This window comes from Podarcis raffonei, chromosome 1 (genome assembly GCF_027172205.1).
Source record: "Podarcis raffonei isolate rPodRaf1 chromosome 1, rPodRaf1.pri, whole genome shotgun sequence".
NCBI lineage: Eukaryota > Metazoa > Chordata > Lepidosauria > Squamata > Lacertidae > Podarcis > Podarcis raffonei.
The window spans coordinates 2,044,667-2,069,585 of NC_070602.1; the positions used below are offsets into that span (position 1 = coordinate 2,044,667).

The window sequence follows — 24,919 nt, forward strand, 5'->3', positions numbered from 1 at the left end:
GCCAACAAAGGTCCATATAGTTAAAGCTCTGGTTTCCCCAGTAGTGATGTATGGAAGTGAGAGCTGGACCATAAAGAAGACTGACCGCAGAAGAATGGATGCCTTTGAATTATGGTGCTGGAGGAGACTCTTGAGAGTCCCATGGACTGCAAGAAGATCCAACCTATCCGTTCTGAAGGAAATCAGCCCTGAGTGCTCACTGGAAGGACAGATCCTGAAGCTGAGGCTCCAAGACTTTGGCCACCTCATGAGAAGAGAAGACTCCCTGGAAAAGACCCTGATGTTGGGAAAGATGGAGGGCGCAAGGAGAAGGGGACGACAGAGGACGAGATGGTTGGACAGTGTTCTCGAAGCTACCAGCATGAGTTTGACCAAACTGCGGGAGGCAGTGGAAGACAGGAGTGCCTGGCGTGCTCTGGTCCAGGGAGTCACGAAGAGTCAGACACGACTAAACGACTAAACAACAACAACAGCACCTGCCTTATTCAGACCTCAAACCTCCGAGGGCACTTGGTGAAGGCCTCAGAAGCTTGTTCCAACTGACTTGGTGACTTTGCGGAAGAGTAACCCCAGAGAAGTTTGAAAGGAGCTTATCCCCCAAACTCGTGTCTGCCCGGCGAAGCCTTTCATTCCCGCTCTAATAAGGAGCAGAGCTTTCATGCATATGGATGTTGCCAGCCAGCCTCGTTTGATCTCCGCAAAGAGCTTAAGAAGGTTTTAAGACGCTGGGGCGCTCGGACAAATGGCGCTTGAGATGCTCAGGCTCCCAGACCTTTTCCCCAGACTCCGGGGGGAACCTTTTGTACGGCAGATGTCAATTCAGCTCAGCAAGCTCCCTGCCCTCTTCCAGATCCATTACCCTAATTTAACAGTCTCCAAAATCCCTTGGCATAGATTCCGGCTGGAAGATTTTCGACGGCGAATAATCCCAGGCAGCGATGAAAGACAGAGGCAGTCAGTCGGCCAAGACTTGCGATGTGGCCACTGGCAGAAGGAATCCACAGCCAGACCTGTGGCTTCATGTCCCAGAAAGAGGCGCAGGGAGTCCTTTTCAGGCCCGAGGGCCATATTCGTATCTGGGTGACTTTCTGAAGGCTACCTGCTACTTGTGCCCAGCAGGGCCAGAGGCTGGGTCTGGTTTGGAGACTCCAGCTGGTGCAGAATGTTGATGGGTTGCTGATGAACACAGCACACCATGGTTAAAACAGCTGCACCAGTTGCACATCCAGTACAGACCTGGGTTCGAAGTCCTTGGATTAATTCCCAAAACCCGGAACAATTTATGTCCGGGGTCTCTCAGGGATCAACTGAACCCTTCAATCCCAACTCAATCTCTGAGATCATCTGCACGAGTTTTGTTGGTCATTCCCGGAGCTGGAGAGGCTCAGTTGGTAGCAATAAGAAACTAGTCCAGTCCTGTGGAACTCCCTGCCACTGTGCCTTCTGTGCCAGCTTTTAAATGCCTGCTGAAAACCTATCTATTTTGCCAGGTAGTTATGAATACAACCTTCACTCAGTAGTTGACTGATGCCAGATTTTAACTCTTTATATGGTTTCTATTGTACTTTTGTTGTAAACAGCTTTGATATATACACATCTATTTAAGGATACAGCAGTACAGATTTTTTTATATAAATAACATAACATAAAATAAATCTGCACAACTTCCTTTCAACTCTACGCTTCTGTGATCCAATGATCTAACGGCTGAGATGTAATAGGATGTCTGGGAACATTAAGAATAAAGGCTGGCCGTGGTGAGAGACAATGGACCTCCCTGGGGCATTTGGCTAAGCCAGAGCTCTCTTCCACCAACTTCTCCACATCTGAATTCTCTCTGGAGGTCAAGCAAGAGATGTTGAAAAGGGCAAGGCCAGTAGCAATATTTGCTAAGCAGTCTCAGCTCATCCCCAAAGACCAGGCGCTGGAGATGAAGGACAGAATAAAGGTCAAAGGTAGGGGAGAAGAGGAGAGGAGCAGAGGAATCTTCCCTGCCCAGAGAACATTCAACATCAATCGGAAGATCTGGGCAAACGTATCTCGTGACAGCAGTGAAATTAACACGAGTGGCGGAATCAGCTCACCTATGTGTTATTTAACTTATATGCAGAATTCATCATGCGAAAGGCTGGACTGGATGAATCCCAAACTGGAATTAAGATTGCCGGAAGAAATATCAACAACCTCAGTTATGCAAATGACACAATTTTGATGGCAGAAAGTGAGGAGGAATTAAAGAAACTTTTAATGAAGGGGAAAGAGGAGAGAGCAAAATATGGTCTGAAGCTCAACATCAAAAAAACGAAGATCATGGCCACTGGTCCCATCACCTCCTGGCAAATAGATGGGGAAGAAATGGAGGCAGTGAGAGATTTTACTTTCTTGGGCTCCATGATCACTGCAGATGGTGACAGCAGCCACGAAATTAAAAGACGCCTGCTTCTTGGGAGAAGGGCAATGACAGGTCTAGACAGCATCTTGAGAAGTAGAGACGTCACCTTGCCAACAAAGGTCCGTATAGTTAAAGCCATGGTTTTCCCAGTAGTGATGTATGGAAGTGAGAGCTGGACCATAAAGAAGGCTGGTCGCCGAAGAATGGATGCTTTTGAATTCTGGTGCTGGAGGAGACTCTTGAGAGTCCCATGGACTGCAAGAAGATCAAACTTCTCCATTCTTAAGGAAATCAGCCCTGAGTGCTCACTGGAAGGACAGATCGTGAAGCTGAGGCTCCAAGACTTTGGCCACCTCATGAGAAGAGAAGACTCCCTGGAAAAGACCCTGATGTTGGGAAAGATGGAGGGCACAAGGAGAAGGGGACGACAGAGGACGAGATGGTGGGACAGTGTTCTCGAAGCTTCCAGCATGAGTTTGACCAAACTGCGGGAGGCAGGGAAGACAGGAGGGCCTGGCGTGCTCTGGTCCGGGGGTCACGAAGAGTCAGACACGACTAAACGACTAAACAACAACACAATCTTGTGACAGCAGTGAAATTAACACGAGCGGCAGACTCAGCTCACCTATGTGTTGTCCGTACATGTTGTAATAGAAGCTGAAGCAGTATGCTGTGTTGGTGGCTCCGTAGGGGTTTTTTGGGGGGATGCTAAAGAGAGGACTGGTCAGTCTGGCCCGGTCTCCTTCCTTCCTGGGACTGGAGGCTTCAATGTACATGAAGAACCCTGCAAAGAGGAAACAGCAAGGTCAAGAAGCAAGATGAAAGCAGCCAACTGAACCCAGGAAAGGAGCTTCTCCTTCTGCCCAGGCTGTAGACCATAATAATAATAATAATATTTTTTTATTTATACCCCGCCCTCCCCAGCCAAGACCGGGCTCAGGGCGGCTAACAACCAATAATAAAAACAAGTTGATTAAAATACAATTTAAAAAGTTTAAATTCCAACATTAAAACATTAGGATGAAGCCTCTTCACAGAAGGAGAAAGGAAAAAGAATAGAAGGGGAGGGAATCAAACTGATTCTGAGCCAAAGGCCAGGTGGAACAACTCTGTCTTACAGGCCTTGCGGAAAGAAATCAGATCCCGCAGGGCCCTGGTCTCATGAGACAGAGCGTTCCACCAGGCTGGGGCCAGTGTTGAAAAGGCCCTGCCTCTGGTTGAGGCTAATCTGACTTCCTTAGGCCCCGGGACCTCTAGGGTGTTGCTATATATGGACCTTAAGGTCCTCCGCTGGGCATACCGGGAGAGGCGGTCCCGTAGGTACGAGGGTCCTAGGCCGTGAAGGGCTTTAAAGGTCAAAACCAGCACCTTGAACCTGAGCCTGTACTCCACCGGGAGCCAGTGCAGCTTGAAAAGCACTGGGTGAATATCCTCCCGTGGCAGAGACCCCCTGAGGAGCCTCGCTGCAGCATTCTGCACCCGCTGGAGTTTCTGGGACAGCTTCAAGGGCAGCCCCGCGTAGAGCGAATTACAGTAGTCAAGCCTGGAGGTGACCGTCGCATGGATCATAAGCAGGTAAATCAGCGGTTCCCAAACTTTTAGGGGGGCCACCGCCCTCTTGCTTCCATAAAGTCACCCCAGTGCCCCCCTTCCCTATAAAAAGCATGATTCAGAATAGCTCTTTGCATGACCCACTAAGGAAGCTGGCAATGCAATGGAATTCAAAACGGAAGCAATTAATTGCGCATACATTCAAATCCAGTTGAAACTATTCAGTTTAATTCAGGCTTTCCCAAACTTGGGTCTCCAGCTGCTTTTGGACTACAATTCCCATCATCCCTGACCACTGGTCCTGTTAGCTTGGCATGATGGGAGCTGTGGTCCAAAAACAGCTGGAGGGCCAAGTTTGGAAAATCCGGGTTGAATTGATTTAACAAAACTGATGAAGTTGATCCAATGTTACCAGCTTTCCAAGGCCTGAAAGAGACTCCATCAGGCAAGTCCCCACCCTCCAGTCTCTGCTTCTCAATTTGTATTGTATTATTTTATGGCTTGCCGTTGTTTTATTGATTGTAGTTTCGAAATTATTTATTGTAATTTATTCATTTATTGTAATTTATTTATTTATTTATAGTGGGTTTCTGTTTAATTTTTATATGCTGATATTATTATTCTACACTATTATGATGATTGTTGAATGTGGCTTTATTTAATGTAGATTGCTTATTTTAAAGCTATGTTTTAAGGTGTATATTCTTTGTTTCTTCAGCTTGTAAACCGCCTTGAGTATTGTAAGATAGAAAGGCGGTATACAAACTAAAAGTGATGGTGATGATTTAGCAAGGGTCTTAGAGGCCACATTTAACAACTATGTCAATTTCCGGTAAATTCTTAATATCATGGGTGAGCATGAAATGACGCCAGATTCCCAAGGTCTAGTTTAGAGTCGCTTAGCAGGAGTTTTAAATTGCCACTTCCAGGGCCCCCCTGTCACCCTCTTACCTCTCAGGTCCCAAAGGCCAACTGCAACTTTCTATGAATGCGCAACCAGGACATATTAGACTTAACAAAAAAAAATTTTTCCTTCCAGTAGCACCTTAAAGACCAACTAAGTTAGTTCTTGGTATGAGCTTTCGTGTGCATGCACACTTCTTCAGATACACTGAAACAGAAGTTGCCAGATCCTTCTATATAGTGAGAAGGTGGGGAGGGGTATTACTCAGAAGGGTGGTGGGAATGGGTGATTGGCAGATAGCTGTGATGAGCCTGTTGACGACTCATAACGACTGCAATAGGTCTTACAGGAAAAAGCAAGGGGTGAGAAGGTGAAAAATGGCTTTGTCATGTATAATGAGATAAGAATCCAATGTCTTTGTTCAGACCAGGTCTCTCCATGGTTTTAAGTTTGGTAATGACCTCATTTGGTAATTACCTCATTGGTAATTAACTCATTACCAAACTTAAAACCATGGAGAGACCTGGTCTGAACAAAGACATTGGATTCTTATCTCATTATACATGACAAAGCCATTTTTCACCTTCTCACCCCTTGCTTTTTCCTGCAAGACCTATTGCAGTCGAGTCGTCAACAGGCTCATCACAGCTATCTGCCAATCACCCATTCCCACCACCCTTCTGAGTAATACCCCTCCCCACCTTCTCACTATATAGAAGGATCTGGCAACTTCTGTTTCAGTGTATCTGAAGAAGTGTGCATGCACACGAAAGCTCATACCAAGAACTAACTTAGTTGGTCTTTAAGGTGCTACTGGAAGGAATTTTTTTTTTTTTTTTTTGACTATGGCAGACCAACACGGCTACCTTTCTATATTAGACTTAAAAGTTCCTGGCTCACGCGAACGGCAATGGCGGTCCCCTTTCGCTTGTGAAAGGGGAAGCTCCGCAGAAACGGGTCGTCCGCTACGGCGAAGCGGAGACCCTCGTCGGAAACCCACAGGTGGAGATAGCCTGTGGCCGTGGGACTCGGCGGGCACCTGTAGCGCTCCCCGATTCAGTTCTATCTGAAATGATGAATTTTCTGATTTGTAAAACCTCAATAAACATTTATTAAAAAAAATAAAAGTTCCTGGCTCAAATGGTAGCATCCTTCCCAGAGATGTCTGAGATTGGAGGGCCTGAATCATGCCCCCAGCACATAAGATAACCTCAAGGTTAGATTACTGCAATATGTGCTACGTAGGGCTGCCTCTGATGGCGGTTCGGAAACTGGTGCAGAATTCAATGGCCAGGTTGCTCACCGGAGCGAGACTGTTTGAGCATATTACGCCAATCCTGGTTGAACTGCACTGGCTACTGATTAATTTCTTGGCCCAATTCAAAGTGCTGGTTTTGACCTATAAAGCCTTAAATGGCTCAGGACCGCAATACCTCAAAGGACAGCCTCTTCCCATATGAACCTACCTGGACCTGAAATCATCCTCTGAGGCATCCTTCACGTGCCTCCTTCTCAAGAGGTCCGGAGGGTGGCAACACGAGAGCAGGGCCTTCTCTGCAGTGGCTCCCCGTCTGTGGAACGCTCTCCCCAGGGAAGTTCGCCTGGTGCCTTCATTATACACCTTTAGGCACCAGGCAAAAATGTTCTTTTTTAACCAGGCCTTTGCCTGACCTGGTCAACATCCTATGCCTTTTTTAAAAATGCTGGCTATTTTTAAGGGGGTTCTATTGGGTTGTCATTGTATTTTGATTTTATGTATGTGATCCTTTATGTGAACAGCTCTGAGACCTTCTGATGTAGGGCGGTATAGAAATAAAATAAAATAAATAAAATAAAGATGCTCAAAGGACACATTCCCTTATTGTCTCTCCCAACAGAGTTCCTCCCCCAGGGTACCCAAGACATTACAAATGGAAGAGTGAAGGAGTTCTTGTGTGTGGTCAAAAGCCAATCTGAGCTTTAGGCTGAGATATGAACTTTACCTTCCTTGGATCCTGACCGGTCAGCGCTGGGCCCTGTGTTTGGGGTGTACTTGGTGTCCCGGAGGATAATGTTTTGCCTCGTCCAGTCAAAGTTGTCCTTCTCGTCTTGGGTGAACAAACAAATGTTGCCGTCTTCAAAGCCGCAGTGGAATTCTCCTGCCAACAGACGGACACCGCATTCGCATGAAAAAAAGAGGATTTCAACAACCGTGAAGCGTTTGGGGCTCATCTTCTCATGCAGACAACCCCGAGACAAGGCTCCACTTTGGACCTTAGCCCTGGCAACCTCTAGGAGGAGACAGCCTGGGAGGTCAAGCAAAGCCTTTGCCTGCATGCAGGAACACAGCGAACAAGCTTGCCCAACTCCCAAGAGACTGCAATCTACTCCCACTATAAAAAAATGGCAGTGATCCACGCATTAGATTGACCAAAGTTGTTGAGCTTTCCAACAATTGGTTGTTGCTGGGCAATCAATCTGGTTCATGCGATCGACCAGGATCGACCAGGGACCTAGTGATCAACCGGTAGATCGCAATCGACTGGTTGGACATGCCTGATGTAGAAGATTTCTTGGGGGGGGGAGAAGGAGCAGCGGTGGAAGGAAGTGGGGCGTGGGATTGAGGTTGTAAAGCAGAGCAGAACATCCCTAGGTAGGTTTAGCTGAAAATTCGTCCGAATTCAATGGGAGTTCTGAGAAAACCTGCCTGGGATCGGGCTGCAAAACCCATCGAATGCAGGAGGACTTGCAGCTAGGTAAACATGCGTGGGATCAGGCTGTAGGTTGCACCGAACTATATAGTAGTGCTTTTAAAAGTTGGGAGCAAAAAAAGAAATTGAGAGACTGCACCTAGGATCCTAGGGAGTGCACAGGCTCTGCTTCTCTTCCCTTGCCATCAAAATACCCCCAGGGCAGAAGGAGGAGACCGAGATTGTTCCATGAGACAAGCAGAAATGTAGAAATGTTTGCATTTATGGAGGGATCTCCTTAGTGCTATGTCACATTCCTCCTTGCATCAGTAAATAGCAGGTTCATAGCCAGCATTGTTTGGGAATAATAATAATAATAATAATAATAATAATAATAATAATAATAATGCTCCACCCATCTGGCTGGGTTTCCCAGAATACCTGGACGGCTTCCAACAGAATATTAAAATACAATATTTTAGAGAGGTTCCGTTCAGCGTCTAACTGTGGCCCAAAATAGACGAAAACCTGTTCCCATGATCTCAGGAACCATCATGCAAAATTTGGTTAAAATCAGTGCTGCTTTGAAAAGTTTGGTCGGCCATCTTGATTCAAAATGGCACCCAACCACATCCCAACATAGGCAAAAAGCTGCTCCCTTGATCTAAGGAAGCAACCATGCAAAATTGGGTCATGACAGCTGAAGAGGTATCCAAATTGCTTAGCAAACAGAGAGGCAAGCAACTTCCCTAAGCATACCATAAATTATTTTTATTGATGTTTCATTTTAATTAATGCAGAAACTAGGTATTGCAAATACTTACGTAGGTGAGGATTCATTGGGGCTAGAAGGGAAGGAGAGAGAAGATCCTAAAATTAATTAATTTCTGCACATGCTGATGAGAAATTTGTGCCTGATTCTCTGCCCCCTCTAATTATCTTTCCAAATCCACTTAAATTGCATTCTCAGTTCGTTTTATTTAAGGCATTTACATTTATTTATTCAAGACCTCAATTTTTCATACTTCTAAATGGTGTGCATACAAAACCACCAACAGAAAACGGGATTTCTGATGTTGCATTTTTTATGTTTTGTCAGTTTAATTTTGTCCAGTTTTTTTTATATTAACTTTGCACTGGCCTTATTTCTTTAGAGTGAAAGGCATTACATAAATACTCGTATGACATAAATGCATTACAATGAACATTTCGCCTCCGGTTTAAGTGGGTTTATTTTGTAAGCGTATATTCATGTTTCAGTAAAACAACTTCTGAGATGGAGGGAATGGGGAAGGAAATCCTGGCACTCTGCCCGACTCTTGCTGATACGTTGGAGGAGATTTAATAAATAAATTCCTGCAAAGGCATAGAAATTTTATAAATAAAATATAATAAAATAAATACAAAGATAAATGATGTCATGTGACTCCAAGGCTACAGAGGAAGGGAAGATCTCGGATCTGAATATCCAGAACCCATTTGTTCTTCTGCGTCCTACTTCAGGGATAGGGGAACGTTTGCTCCCACTCGATGTTGTTAAATGCCAACTCACATTAGGCCCAGGAACCATAGCCAATGGTCTAGCAGGGTGGGGGCTGTAATCCAAAAACATCTGGAAGGCCACAGATTCCCCATCCCTGTTGTGTTTCATGCAAATAGGTTTGAAAAGCATTGTGTATATAAGAGGGTCAGAATCTTAAAAAGCAAAGCGGAGACATCACCTTACCAACAAAGGTCCGTATAGTCAAAGCTATGGTTTCCCCAGTAGTGATGTATGGAAGTGAGAGCTGGACCATCAAGAAGGCTGATCGCCAAAGAATGGATGCTTTTGAATTCTGGTGCTGGAGGAGACTCTTGAGAGTCCCATGGACTGCAAGAAGATCCAACCGATCCATTCTTAAGGAAATCAGCCCTGAGTGCTCATTGGAAGGACAGATCCTGAAGCTGAGGCTCCAAGACTTTGGCCACCTCATGAGAAGAGAAAACTCCCTGGAAAAGACCCTGATGTTGGGAGAGATGGAGGGCACAAGGAGAAGGGGCGCCTTCAGATGTCTTCTAAAAGTCTGGTAGTTGTTGTTCTCTTTGACATCTGATGGGAGGGCATTCCACAGGGCAGGTGCCACCACCAAGAAGGCTCTCTGCCTGGATCCCCGTAACTTGGCTTCTCGCAGTGAGGGAACCACTAGAAGGCCCTCGGAGCTGGACCTCAGTGTCTAGGCTGAATGATGGGAGTGGAGACGCTCCTTCAAATATACTGGACCGAGGCCGTTTAGGGCTTTAAAGGTCAGCAACAACACTTTGAATTGTGCTCAGAAACGTACTGGGAGCTACCCTGATCTGAAATTTGACTCAGCAAATACCCTTTTGAAAGAACACTTTGATTCAGCTGCACTGCCTTTATATTTGATTCTCTCCCCCCCCCAATTCCTTTCTCCGAGAAGAATAATCAGCGATTTGCTTCCTGTGTAATTTTCCACGGGAAAAACGTAGTCAATTATTCAAGATCGCCCTCTCCGTGTTTGCTAACACAATTACTTCTCATTTGCTGAGGAAAGCACTTTCTCTCTCCTTTTTTTGGCATTCTCCTGACTCCAAATGAACCCAAATTGTGGGGGGACAGCGCTGAGCGACACTCGCTTTGTCGCCAAACTTTGTGGCTTTCAGGGAAGCTATCATTAATGGCGGACCTTGAATGGCGCAATATTCATATTGTTCTCATTGTGGCGGCCAGGGCGGAACGGGTGGGCTGGCAAACAAGGCTCACCTCCCCTGTGAGTGACAGGAGCACAGAAACAAATCCAACATGCTGGTTAGTTATTTGAATGTCAGGGAACGGCAGCGAAAAAAGAATCTGGAAATGTAGGTGGGGGGAGCTCCAGCTCACAGTGATTCTTCCGCTGTACCTTCTGAAAGTTCTGGTGCCGAATGGGTGGGAGAGAGGGTGGCGAACCAGTGCAGGGTGGTGAATAGAGCACTGGGCTATGACCCGAGAGAGACCCGGGTTCGAATTCAGCCTCAGCCTTGCAGCTCACCACAGGAGCTTAAGCCAGTTACCGCCTCTGAGACCAGCTTACTCCGCAGGTTTGTCGAGAGGAGAAAAAGCAAAGCAATTTCCCCTAACAGACACTTCTCGGTTTGGCTGTTTCACTAATATGTGCATTTCTATACAAATTTATGCATTTCTGTGCACATTACTAGGCTGGAGAAATGCAGTGCAAAATTCAGAGAGGAGAAAATTTGGAAAGGGCGCCTCTGTTTCAGCTGGCACATCGTCTCAGAAAGTGCGAATTACGTAGATATGCCTTTCAGTGTGAAATGGATCGATTATCTCTCCCATCCCTAAGGTAGTGGAGCTGCAGGAGCAACTACCTCATCCTAAAACAGGGACGTCCAACTCCCAATAGACTGCGATCTACTCACAGTATAAAAAAACTGGCAGTGATCTACCCATGGATGGATCAAAGTTGTTGAGCTTTTCTTAGCAAGCAAATGAATGAATGGAACTGAATCTATGAATGAATGGAACTGAATGAGCATTGCGATATACCCAGAACATAATAAAAAGTCAATTGTGTAAAACACAGCTTGTTGTTTAGTTGTGTCCGCCTCTTTGTGACCCCCTGGACCAGGGCACGCCAGGCACTCCTGTCTTCCACTGCCTCCCACAGTTTGGTCAAACTCATCCTGGTAGCTTCGAGAACACTGTCCAACCATCTCGTCCTCCGTCGTCCCCTTCTCCTTGCGCCCTCCATTTTTCCCAACATCAGCGTCTTTTCCAGGGAGTCTTCTCTTCTCATGAGGTGGCCAAAGTACTGGAGCCTCAGCTTCAGGATCTGTCCTTCCAGTGAGCACTCAGGGCTGATTTCCTTCAGAATGGAGAGGTTTGATCTTCTTGCAGCCCATGGATCATTGCCTTGCCGTGGTGAAGGGGCTTGAATAACTCAGAGAAGCTATGAGCTATGACATGTAGGGCCAACCAAGATGGACAGGTCTTGAGAGTTTTGACCAAACGTGATCCACCTGGAGCCGGCAAGCCACTCCAGTATCCCTGCCAAGAAAATTCCATGGACAAAGACCAAGCACAGATTAGGGTCCTGAATCTGCAGTCAAATAGTGGACTTTAATCTTGGGGGGAAGGATATCCCTGAGGGACCAGAGATCTACCAGGAACACCCCGCAATCACCAGTAGATCGTGATCTACCTGTTGAACGTGCCTGTCCTAAAACATCCCACCTGCTCACGATGCAACTTTGTTATGCACCAATGCGTAAGAGTCAATCCCTGAATGCTCCTCCCCACTATTCCTTATTTCTAACTATAAAATCATAGAATAATTGGAATGTACAGTTGGAAGGAAACCTGAGGGCATCTAGTCTAACTTCCTGCAATGCAGGAATCTCATCTAAATGGCAGATGGCCACCCAACCTCTGCTTTAAAACCTCCAAGGAAGGAGAGTCCACCACCTCCTGAGGGAGATGATTTCACTGTCGAAGAGCTCTTGCTGTCAGAAAGTTCTTCTGAATCTCCTTTCTTGTAACTTGATGTCACTGGTTCGAGTCCTGCTCTCCAGAGTAGGAGGCAACAAGCTTGCTCCATCTTCCACCTGACAGACCTTGAGATATTTGAGGACGGCTCTCATCTCTCCTCTCAGCGTCCCCTGCAAACCATTGTCCTAACCATAAACCAGCTTTGGCAAAACCGTGGCATGCAGATAAATAATAATTAGAATCTGGATGAAGTAATCCACTTATTCCTGCTTATTTCCGGAGCAGATCTGATTGCGTCCACCTTGAGTGTTTGGCGTTGTCATGGAGATAGCCTCAGACGATACCTGGATAACAGGCTCATTTGCAGCCGTGAGTCAAGAGGAAGGCAGGCGATATCGTAAACATTTACCGCGCAGGAGTTCAAACGTTAAAGCAAGACGAATGCAGGAGTTAAGGAAGAATTTACAACCCAGTTGGTAGCATGACTAATCTTTCGCTCTCCCCCAACTCCTCTCTTTCCAGCCTGTGGCCAAAGAGCCATGAATCAGACTATTAATATTCTCAATAAACTTCTAATTGCATGTGTGCACAAGCCAAAATGACTCATTCTTTGAAAAAGATGTTGCCCTCCTTTTTTTGTGCCGGAGAGCCAGCCAAGTATATACATACATGTGTGTGTGCCTGCAACAGAGATAATATTCAGGATGGATTTTTTTTAAAAGGACTTCTTCACCCAGGGCGTAGGCAAACTATTGAACTCACTCTCAGAGAAGGCAGTGGTAGCCACCAAACCTAGGTGGTTTAAAAAGAACTTTGAACAAATTCATGGAGGAGAGGACAATTGATGGCTCCTGGCCAGGATGGCTGACCTCTGCAGCCAGGGTTGGACCTTTCACCACAAGGCTTGGTTTCCAGACCCTGGATCATCTTGGTTGATCTCCTCTGCACACCTTCCAGCTTATCAGCTTGCCAGTATCCTTCTTAGATTGTGGTGCTCAAAACTGGACACAGGTTTCCAGGTGGGGTCTGACCAGGGCCATCTTTACCTAGGGATGCAAGGGGCACAGGGCACCCAGGCGCTGAATTCTGGGGGGTGTCTGGTGCCCACCTCTGAAACCGCCTAAGCTCTTAACTATCTACCTGTTATGAAATAATAAGTAATTTTGATCAAGCTAGAAAAACAAAATACAGTGGTGCCCCGCAAGACGAACGCCTCGCAAGACGGAAAACCCGCTAGACGAAAGGGTTTTCCGCTTTGGAGGCGCTTCGCAAAACGAATTTCCCTATGGGGTTGCTTCGCAAGACGAAAAAATCTTGCGTCCCCCCGCGGGTTTTTTCGCTTTTTTCACCCTTTTCCTAAGCCGCTAAGCCGCTTATCAGCTGTTCCGCTGATAAGCCGCTTAACAGCTGATCGCGAAAAGCCGCTTGACAGCTGTAGCGCTAATCCGCTAAGCTGTCAATGGGCTTGCTTCGCAAGACAAAAAAACTGCTAGACGAAGAGAATCACGGAACGGATTCTTTTCGTCTAGCGAGGCACCACTGTACATATACAGTGGATGCTTGGGTTGCAAACATGATCTGTGTGGGTTGCATGTTCACAACCCGCAGCGTTCGCAACCCGCAGCAGTGCGCCTGCGCATGTGCGGATTGCAATTCAGCGCTTCCGCGCATGCGCAAGGCACAATTTAGCGCTTCTGCGTATGCGTGACCCCCAAAACCCGGAAGTAACCTGTTCCGGTACTTTTGGGTTTCGGCGGGTCCGTAACCCAAAAAAACGCAACCTGAAGCGTCTGTAACCCGAGGTATAACTGTATACCCAGGTGTTACTGAAATGTATACCTACTGTTTCACTAAAGGGCTTTCGACTTTGTGCGCTCATTTACCAAAGACGCGCCGTGCCAGCAGCGGGGCTAGTCATTCACAATGGCGGCGCTTGTCAGACGTGGGGGCGCTGGGTGGATCTTTGCACCCTGGTGGCGCATACACTAAAGACTCCCCTTGGTCTGACCAAGGCAGCATCATAATAATAATAATAATAATAATAATAATAATAATAATAATAATAATTTATTCCCCGCCCATCTGGCTGGGTTTCCCAGAAGAGAGCAGGTATCTCTGTGACTAGAAAGCGGGCTTCACGGCATCTCGCTTCCTCTGCTGCCAGCTCCCTGCAGCACCTACTGCTATTGGGACCTGATCCTGCAGGCACCCAAGTTCTGCAAGCATGATGGATCTGCTTAGCAGGCTGAGCCAAAGCCCTAGCGAGGGGTTTTGGCTTCCTCTCGTGCTATAAAAAGCAGCCTTTTTTATGATGATGTACTTACAATGTGGAAAATTCCCCCTTTAAAAACGAGGTAGAGGGAGATTGTAAACATTCAATTAACTGCCTTTGGTTACCGGCTGATAACAGTTTCGTTCCTGGCATTTGGAGGAGGACGTTTCAGCCGACAAAAGGTTTATGCTCTATTAATACGATTAATTGGCTTTAAAAGTGCTACTGGAATCTAATGTTCCATTACTGCGTGGCGAGACACCCTCCTGTCCTATTGCTGCAAAAGAAAAAAAAAGCCATTTGTTGAGGGAGGGATATTGTCTAAAGCTTTGAAGAGCCACATTTCCCAAGATCCTCAAATTAGGGATTTTTTTAGTTTGTCACTGATTTTATCTTTGGAATATTTTAATTATTTCATTTCCCGATGTCTTCATTGTCTTTCCTTTTCTGAAAACTGCTTTGAGGTTTCGAGGGGTGATTGTTTACAATCTACAATTCTACGAAATTACTACGGCGAAGCAAATATTCTTACCGCTGTATTTGATCACGCGAATGGTCGAGTCTCCGTCTCCGAATATGGTGACCGGGGTCAGGCGGACTTCGTAAGCCTCAGGCTTGATCAGCTCGGTCAGGTTGTAGGTGATCAATTCTCCCTTCTGGATCTTCAGGTTCACAGCAATTTCCTGCTCCCACCAGCGCTGCTGTCCGGCCTAGAAGCAAGAGGCGAGAAGGTTGCTGAGTTCCAGATGAGCAAATCACGCAAATCAGCAGCGCAAAACCCGGCAAAACTTGAGAAAACCAAAAAGATGTTTATTTATGAAAGATATTAGTTCAGGCATAGGCAAACTTGGCCCTCCAGAGGTTTTGAGACCACATTTCCCATCATCCCTGACCACTGGTCCTGTTAGCTAGGGATAATGGGAGTTGTAGTCCCAAAACATCTGGAGGGCCGAGTTTGCCTATGACTGTATTGGTTGCTTACTTTTTTGCCCGGAAACTGAAAACGAAGTACAGAACAACTTGGGGAAGAAAACTACTGTATTTTTCGCTCTATAAGACACACTTTCCCCCTCCTAAAAAGTAAGGGGAAATGTGTGTGTGTTATGGAGCGAATGCAGGCTGTGCAGCTATCGCTGAAGCCAGAACAGCAAGAGGAATGGTTGGACAGCAAAAGCACCGATCCCTCTTGCTGTTCTGACTTCGCTTCGCTGGAGAGGCGCTGCACAGAGAGGGAGAGAATATTTTTTTTCTTGTTCTCCTCCTCTAAAACTAGGTGCATCTTGTAGTCAGGTGCGTCTTATAGAGCGAAAAATACGGTACATAAAACCAGGAAAAAGATATACTGTACGTTGAAACAGGCCACCCACTCTAAAAGACCACAGATAGTTAAAATCGAAAGGCCTGGTTTAAAAGGAATGTTTTTGCACTTGAAGGATGGTGCCAGGCAAGCATCCCAGGGAAAGCCTCATTACGCAAATGAGGAGCCACCACTGAAAAGGCCCTGTTCTGATGCAGTCACCCTCCAGACCTCCCATGGAGGGAAGCACATGTCAAAGGGACTCAGGTGATAGTCCTAGGGTCTGGGTCAGTTCATATGGGGAATATCCCATGAATGGCTGCCCCCTTTGACCTCAGTGGGTCACAGCCATGGCAGGAGAATTAGGGAATCACATGCGGATCTTCATTCATTTGCTCAAATCTCAATTCCAATGGTGTTCCTTTGCTCTCGGCACCTGTTCCAAGACATGCTTGGAGTGGCGAAGGGTCGTGGTCTGCATGCCAATTGCCCCAGCCTCTGTCCCCTGGCATCTCCTGGCATGGCTGGGAAAGAAAGAAATCCGCTGTCTGAAGTGCTGGAGAGCCACTGTCCACACCAAGCATTGAAAGCACTACGATGCCTCACTTTATCATATGTGGTGGGATTGTAACGTAATTAAATTTTTTTGGGAAATGATATACAACGAATTGAAGAAAATGTTCCATTTAACATTTGTTTAAAAACCCCGAGGCATTTTTGTTGGGGATTGTAGGGAAAGACCTGCCAAAAAAGTTGAAAAACATCTTCATGTCTGTGACAACGGCCACGAGAGTTCTGGTAGCACAAGGATGGAAGACGGAAGAAACCCCAGCTAAAGAATCATGGCAAGAAATATTGATGGACTATGCAGAACTGGCAAAACTGGCATACAAGCTATGGGACAAGGATAACTGTGACTTTAAGGATGAATGGGAACCCTTTACAAAGCATTTGAAGATGCAACAAAGAGACTGGACTCCTTGGCTGGTTTTGAATAAACATTCACAATCTTTTTATTGATAATAATCAGCTAAATAGTTTGAGGATCTATACAACTGTGTAACATGCAGAAAACAGCATTTTTAGAGAAAACAAAGACTGGAACCGAGGGAAGCTGAGGGGTGGGGGAGGGTGGGTTTTGTGTGGGAGGGGGGAAGGGAGGAAAAATGGGGGAAAAACAAGGATGATATGTTTTTGGATAATATGTCTTGTTATAATTTTGAATAATAATAAAAAAGAAAGCACTACGATGCCACATTAAACAGTTGCATCACAGGGGGTTGGGCTAGATTACGCTTGTGGTCCCTTCCAGCTCTAAGATTCTACGATTTCTATGTATGTAGAGAGAAAACCCTCTCAATCAGTTCAGAACGAAGTCTGGCTGGTGGAGGCAATTGCCTTGTCTTCATAAACCGAGTCTTTTAACAAACCTTTGCCCAACCACAGTGCGTAGGCTTGATTTCCTTTGACATCCTGCGCTAGCCTGGTTGATGGGAACAAACCGCTCAAGGTGCAAGGAAGCCAGAGCGGAGATGCCTCTTTAAACATCGCTTCTTTCCCTGGGAAATTGCATCGGGAGACGGTTCGCTTGCAGAGAGAGAGTTTCCATTTGACCCGAGAGGGAGATGGATGGGCCACGCTCCATTATTCATTAGGATGTAAGTGAGCAAATTTGTTTGCTTGTTTTGAGATCTTACGGCCGATTTCCAAGGCCGTTCTCTCACAGAGCTGCTTCCGACATGTAAAACGGCAATAGAGCCCTGAAGAACGGATCAAAAAAGCAATAAAAGCCCACTCTCTATGCTTTCCAGAAGTGATTGAAGCCAATCCCGCCCCCCCCCCCATGTAACAAGCTTTCCCAGCTAGATGAGAAGGTCTTTGCACCAGGAGTTCATTTGTTTTGAATTGCCCTGTGATATTCGGGTGAAATGCGGTATACAAATTTAATAATAAACAAACAAATCAATAAATTTGGGATTGTTTTAAAAATGATTTTCAGTTACATTTCTGCACCCTCCACCCACTGTTTTAAAAACAACTTTAGTTGCTTCATGATATGTCTGTTAAAAAAAAAAGTCTTGCGGCAAATATGCAAAAGGACATTCCTAAAGTAATCAGTTTAATCATAAAAAAACCACAATTGAAAAGATAGAGCTTGACAACAACGTCAAGGGAGCCCTCCTGGATGAGGCCAGCGGCCAATCATGTCCAGCTTCCTGTTCTCATAGAGGCTATGATAAGAATTTTAAGGTCCAAGATATATAATAAATGTTCATAAGTGTACCAACCAAGCACGTACATAGATCAGCACAGGAAGACCAACATGAAACCATTTTTGATTCCCAAACTGACCAAATGTTTTCTCTGCAAGGTCAAAAGAAAATGGAAAAGCCTCCCCATTGTCTTTTCCTTCACAAATCCTGTCTTAAAGGTATGTCTGTCTGTGTTTGAATAGGGTGACCCTGTGACCTGGCTCAGGAACTAAGTATTTATCATTACAAAAGACTGGCCAGGCTCCCCAGGGTATCCAGTCAAGTGAGCATTAACACGTAACCCCGTCAGATGAGATAAACAATGCACTCAGATTTCTGCTGTAGACCGCCTTTTCTGTGATGTATGTATGATGTATGGAGGGGTGGTCTGGAGCTCCAGGGCAGGGAATTTAAAATTTCTATATAAGGGCAGGCACACCTTTGTTCTGGGTTCCTCCTTTCCTGCATGTGAGGGGAGCACTCTGTTGCAACAGATCAATAAAGATCAGGCTTTGTTATGTACTGAGTTGAATAGAATCCAAACTGCAGCAGTCTGATTGGTCCTAGAACAATAGGATCCAAACTGCAGCAGTCTGATTGGTCCTAGAACAATAGGATTCAGAATGCAGCAGTCTGATTGGTCCTAGAACAATGCAGCAGTATGATTGGTTGGCAGGAACCACCCAATCATGCTCCAGATAGAAGTGAATCCACAACCTGATTGGCTTACAGTAGAATTCCAGAATGAGCCAATCATGTGCAGCCCATTGTGTAAATAATGTATATAAAGCAGATACTTTGAGGGGACTTTCATTCATTCCTCCTCACCACTATGAGCTGAATAAAGAGCATGAAATCCACTCTCGACTCTGAGTATATTTCAGGCTTACTAGCTGCTTTGCTTCTCAATATTCTCTGGTTGGCCTCTGTTATTTTCTCCTAACAATAGTAAACCTACATAAGGACTCTGTATGTGCTCTTGGATACCCCATAAGGGAAAAAGGGCAGATTTTCGTTTACAATCAGGCCAAGCAAATAATTGGGGCAAACTCGCAAGTAGATTTGAGAACAGCAGCAATTCTCCCTTCCTGTGGTTTCCAACTGCACAGTCAGAGCCAAGCCATACTGGCCAGAAGCCTTCAATAGCCCTCTCCTCCAAGAATCTTATGCGCCCTTGAGGACTAACACCTTTGCTATGGCATAAACTGTAGTCCACGAAAGGCAACCAGCACGTTAGTTTTTAAGATACTGCAAGACTCTTTGTTGTCTCCATTTAAGTGTGTCAGCAGAATCAACAAGTTTGGCTCGGAATGGAGAATTAAAGATGCCCAACTCAGCCCCAGTTAAAATGGCAAGGAGAGCGACCTGGAAGAAAAGATGGCGTGGCATTTAATGATTTGTGCATCACTTAGCTGCAAAAGAGCAGAGTTGTGTCCTGACACATGTAACCGCAGACCGCCTGGGACAGGAGAATAATTGGGCTATCTGCAAGATGAATTTAAAGGGGAGACAGCAATTTCAGAACATGCTGAAAGTTTGCTTTGAACTTCCCATTGCTGGTATTATTTAAATTTGTGGACAAGACCATTATATACAAATGAAATAGAAAAGAAAAAAATAAAAAGAATATGGTGGGGGGGGGGGGAGATAGCATAGCAAGCAAGCAAGCAAGCAAACAAACAAACACCCTCTACAGTATGGTGAATAAACTGAAAGGAAAAAAATATCATTTACATTGGAATTCCAGAAATGTGAAAACAGGGCCTACCTCTCCATTAATTTGTTTTTCATGATTGTGTTTCTCTCATAATTTTTTATCATTAAGGCAGTTTGCCAAATTTTTCTTAACCAATTAGACACGGTAGGGGGGAATCTTTATTTTTCCATTTCCCCGCGAGACACTGTTCTGCTGCTGTTAGCAGTGTGGTAATAAGCTGTAAATCAGTATTAATGGCTTCGTTTTATAGTTTGAAGGGCAACCAACATGATCGGGGTGTGTGTGTGCGTGGAGACAATGATGGCGTCCGATGGCCAAGCTGGCTATGCCTGTGCCTCCCCAGGAGGAAGTTGCTGGAAATTGCTGGGGGCGAAAGGGCTCTTGGGATTGGATCCTGCTCCCCTGTTTCTCATAGGCAACTGCTCAGCCCCTGTGAGAACAGCTAGCAGGTTCTTCTTACGCTCTTAGTCCTAGTGCTTCGTAAGACAAACCACATATAAATATTCCTTACATTCTGCACGCAGCTCAGAGGACTTGACGTTCATCCAGGCTTGTGTGTTGAGCATGCTGCTTTATGGAAGTTGATCGTGGGCAACTTACAACCACCAGGAGTGATGCCTCAATGCCTTCCACATGCATTGCATCAATAATAATAATAATAATAATAATAATAATAATAATAATAATAATATTTTATTTATATCCCACCCTCCCCAGCCAAAGCCGGGCTCAGAGTGGCTAACAAAAGTAAAAATAGCACAATTTACACAAAACCACAGTCAATTAATTGAAATACATTCTAAAATCAGTTCAGAATCAAATGAATGGAAACCATTGGGCTAGAGTTCTATGAGGATTACAGAAGGAGAGAGGGGGTCATGCTGTGCCTTGGCCAAAGGACTGGTGGAACAGCTCTGTCTTGCAGGCCCTGCAGAAAGATGTCAAGTTCCACAGGGCCCTAGTCTCTTGTGACAGAGAGTTCCACCAGATCGGGGCCATGGCCGAAAAAGCCCTGGCTCTGGTTGAGGCCAACCTAACCTCTCTGTGGCCTGGGACCTCCAAGATGTTTTTGTTTGAAGACCATAAGGTCCTCCGTGGGACATAGCAGGAGAGGCGGTCCCGTAGGTACGAGGGTCCTAGGCTGCGTAGGGCTTTAAAGGTTAAAACCAGCACCTTAGACCTGATCCTGTACTCCACCGGGAGCCAGTGTTGGGCACCACATGGCAGGAGAGAATCTCAAACAAAGATGTGCTCTCCCAAACCCACATTCCCAGCATGTTCACACTCTTGTCTCTGCAATGTCTACGCTGGTTTGGTCACGTCCACACAATGGAAGATGGCAAGACCCCCAAGGACACGCTCCATGTGGAACGAGCTTCAGGCACCAGGCCTGTTGGCAGAAGAACTCTGTGCTACAAAGATGCTTATCAATGTGACATGAAGTCTGGCGACATCAACCCCGCCATGTGGGAATCCCTTGCAGACGACCGCAGTGCCAGCAAACAGCCAGCGGTGACCATAGGAGGAATGGCCGCTGGGAGGAGCACCGAGAGAAGGAACTCCCTGGTGCATCTGCAGCAGCACAACCGGGTACCTTCCTCTGCCCTGCTGCAACAAAACATGTCTCTCCCATATTGGTTTCTACAGCCACAGCAGGCGCTGTAACTCCTCAACAGTCTGACTTCATCCACAAAGGTGCACTGTTCCATTCAGGGCTGTCTTTAGCATATGCGGCGCGGGGGTTCAAAAAACTGCCCAGTGCCCCCATTTTTTGGAGGGGGGGGAGGCCAAAGTTGTGGAGCTTTTTGGGGGGTGGGCATGCAACTCTCCCCCATGCCGCTGTGAGAGGAGAGCAATCACCACAGAGGGTGGGAGGAGGCCAGCTGTCTCGGCGCCCGCAGCTGGAAAGCGGCTGTCGGCTGGCCTGACTCTTTTCAATCCCTGGACTCCAAGTCTCGGCCCCGGACTCTCGGCCTGGTGCCCCTGAGAGCCTGGCGCCCGGGTGCCCCACACCCCTAGCGCCTATGGGTAAGGCGGCCCTCGTTCCATTGTCTCCTGAGACAGACAGATGCCAAAGCAACATGCAGGTGCCTGAATAAAAAGAGAGCTTTAAGGTGAATCTGTACATTGCTTGCTTTTCCTCAAACAGCATTGATTGAGGCCTTTTGCCAGCTTGTGATGGTCACCCATACATAAGAGAGAGGGGGGGGCAGACAATGACAGGTCCTGTTCCCTTTCACTGGCTTCGTCTCCTCCTGCGGAGCTTGAGTGACAGCTCAATTTTTTCAGCTCCGAGGGATCTTGGTGATCGACGCCGTTGCAGCCGGAGGGGTGGTGGGTGCGGGAGGGAGGACAGCTCGCTCTGGAAACTTAAAGGTTTTCAACTTTCACAAGATTGTTACCCGTCAAAACCCTCTTGACATGTGTTTAGCACTCGCTCTGTCAGGGAACAGCGGCAGAATGACAAGAGGTGCTGTTTAAGGAATTCTGCCACAGAGCCGGGCGATTGATCTCCGGTAGAATCTGGGTCGTTTCTCACTCAGATCCAGACAGACTTTTGTCTCGCTGGGAAATTAAAAATAAAATAAAATAAGCATCTGCATTCACGAGAGGGCAGGGATGGTTTGCCACTTCCAAGACTGCCTGAGCTGTGTCTGAGCACCGCAACGGGTGGAGGCAACTCAGAGAAGTCTCTTTCGAAGTTGCACCATGCAGTGAGACATCATTGCTCCCGTCAGTTTACTCTCTCGCCATTTATTCCTTGTTATTCAACAAGAAGCCTTGGAAGAAGGATGAAGGGAAGAAAGGGAGGCAGGCGGGTGGTGAATCATCCATCCATCTGCGCAGGGAAGGACTGTTCCTGCTCCATCTGGCAAGTGACTGACACCCTTATCTGCCCTTTCAGGATCCTGGAAGTTGCCGATATCGCCTCCTGTGTCCTCCCATCAATCAAGATGTGATTGACGTGGCTTTGAATAGGCTCCTCCACTTGCCATTTCTGGAGTCTGCTCGGAACCACTGACGAAACTCTCTAGAAAACAGGAGGGCAAAAGAGCATGGGTGCTGGATCAGGCCAGTGGGCCATCTGCGGCTGCAACCATCAACGCTTCTCAAGGGCATTGGCTGGAAACAGTATAGGACTCTTGTACTCACATCCCGCTTGCTGGTTTCTCCTCGGGACATCTGGTTGTGAGAACAGGATGCGGGAATGGATGGACCGCTTGCATGATTCTGCAGGATATTTGTACGTCCTTTAGCTAGTCCAACATCCTGTTCCCAGGATGCTCCATTGGGAATGATGATGGTGGTGGTGGTGATGATGATAATAATAATAATTAATTTATTACTTATAACCCGCCCATCCGGCTGGGTTTCCCCAGCCACTCTGGGCGACTCTCAACAGAATATTTAAAACAGCATAAAACAGTTATATGCCGCTCATATGACTGGGTTTCCCCAGCCACTCTGGCCTGCTCCCAACAAAATAGCAAAAGATCAAACATCGAAAACTTCCCTGAACAGGGCTGCCTTCAGATGTCTTCTAAAAGTCTGGTAGTTGTTCTCTTTGACATCTGAAGGGAGGGCGTTCCATAGGGCAGGTGCCACTACCAAGAAGGCCCTCTGCCTGGTTCCCTGTAACATGGCTTCTTGCAGCGAGGGAACCAGCAGAAGGCCCTCGGTGCTGGACCTCAGTGTCCGGGCAGAACAATGGGGGTGGAGACGCTCCTTCAGGTATGCAGGGCTGAGGCCGTTTAGGGCTTTAAAGGTCAGCACCAACACTTTGCATTGTGCCCGGAAATGTACTGGGAGCCAATGTAGGTCTTTCAAGACCGGTGTTATGTGGTCTCGGCAGCCACTCCCAGTCACCAGGCTAGCTGCCGCATTCTGGATTAGTTGGAAGCCCATAAGCAGGACCTGAATGCATTTTGTCTCTCTGCTCTTATCATACATATTCTATGTTTCTCTGGCCTCAAGAGATCTGCACTGCAGGGGTCATCCCTAGATTAAAGCGGGTTGGTCTAGATGACCCTCTGGGTCTCTTCCTAACCTACAATTCTATGATTCCAGCCAAGATTTTGCACATGGAGAAATGAAGAGCTCTGGATTTTTATTTTTACTTATTTTTCCTAAAGCACAGGCATAGAGGATATTTTGTTTTTGTTTAGCGAAAAGCTTCATTTAAGTTCTAAAAAACCCCACGTTGCTCTGCTCTAACAACACAAAACACCCCGAGCTCCTCAGAACTCCACGGGGCAGCCTTTTTGACAGCCTCACTTTGTAATGCCTATCAGAAAGCCTCTAAGGCCCAGACTGGCGTGGAGCTGCAAAGGCTTTTAAAATGCGGGAAATGAAGAGCTTTGTTTAAGCACAGATTGAAATGGAGGGAGCACAGAGTGACTTGGAAAAAGATCAGAATTTTGTTTAGCCTGGAGAACAGAAGATTGAGAGGAGATATGATTTGTTGTTGTTTAGTTGTTGAGTCGTGTCCACCTCTTCATGACCCCCTGGACCAGAGCACGCCAGGCACTCCTGTCATTTACTGTCTCCCGCAGTTTGGTCAAACTCATGCTGGTAGCTTCGAGAACACTGACCCACCATCTCGTCCTTTTGTCCCCTTCTCCTTGTGCCCTCCATCTTCCCCAACATCAGGGTCTTTTCCAGGGAGTCTTCTCTTCTCATGAGGTGGCCAAAGTACTGGAGCCTCAGCTTCAGGATCTGTCCTTCCAGTGAGCACTCAGGGCTGATTTCCTTCAGAATTGAGAGGTTGGATCTTCTTGCAGTCCATGAGATTCTCAAGAGATAGGACAGCTATGTTCAAATATCTGAAGGGCTGCCCCATGGAAGATTTCTTGATTTCTCCTGCTCCAGATGTTAGGACCCAAACCAAAGAATTCAAATGATACGAAAGGAGGTTCTGACTCAACATTAGGAAGAACTTTCAGAGGGCAAGAGCTGTTCAGTAGCACAGTGCTCTACCTTGGAAGGTAGAATCAAAGAAGGCGCTCCAAGAATCATCTAGTCCAACCCCCTGTACTGGAGCCAGTGGACTCTCCTTCGTTGGAGGTTATTAAGCAGAGGATGGATGGCCACCTCTCAAGGTTTCTTCAGTTGTGATTCCTGCATTAACAGCAACCACTTCCCAAAAGCCTGTCAGACCAAGAAAGTCTTCACCTGCTAGCAGAAGGACTGCAAGGAGGGAGCCAGTCTGGCCTCTCTGGGGAGGGAGTTCCAAAGTTGCCTGGGAGCGGCCACCACCAAGAAGGCCCTGTCTTGAATCCCCATCAGGCATGACTGGGAGGGTGATGACACCAAGAGAAGGGCTTCCCTGGAAGATCTCTAAGCCTGGGAAAGGTTGTATGAAGGAATGCAGTCTTC

General features: G+C 46.5%; 1 protein-coding gene across 2 annotated transcripts in view; it reads right to left on the minus strand.

Annotated features, from left to right (window-relative positions):
- Positions 1–24,919, minus strand: part of MDGA2 (MAM domain containing glycosylphosphatidylinositol anchor 2) — a 396,877-nt gene that overhangs the window by 11,353 nt on the left and 360,605 nt on the right. For both annotated transcript variants that reach the window (XM_053382658.1, XM_053382753.1), the window contains exons 11-14: positions 14,810–14,987; positions 8,341–8,361; positions 6,830–6,985; positions 3,018–3,176 (exon numbers count right to left, since the gene is read on the minus strand). In XM_053382658.1, coding sequence (XP_053238633.1) covers positions 3,018–3,176; positions 6,830–6,985; positions 8,341–8,361; positions 14,810–14,987 — 514 coding nt within the window. The remainder of the gene's footprint in view (positions 1–3,017; positions 3,177–6,829; positions 6,986–8,340; positions 8,362–14,809; positions 14,988–24,919) is intronic.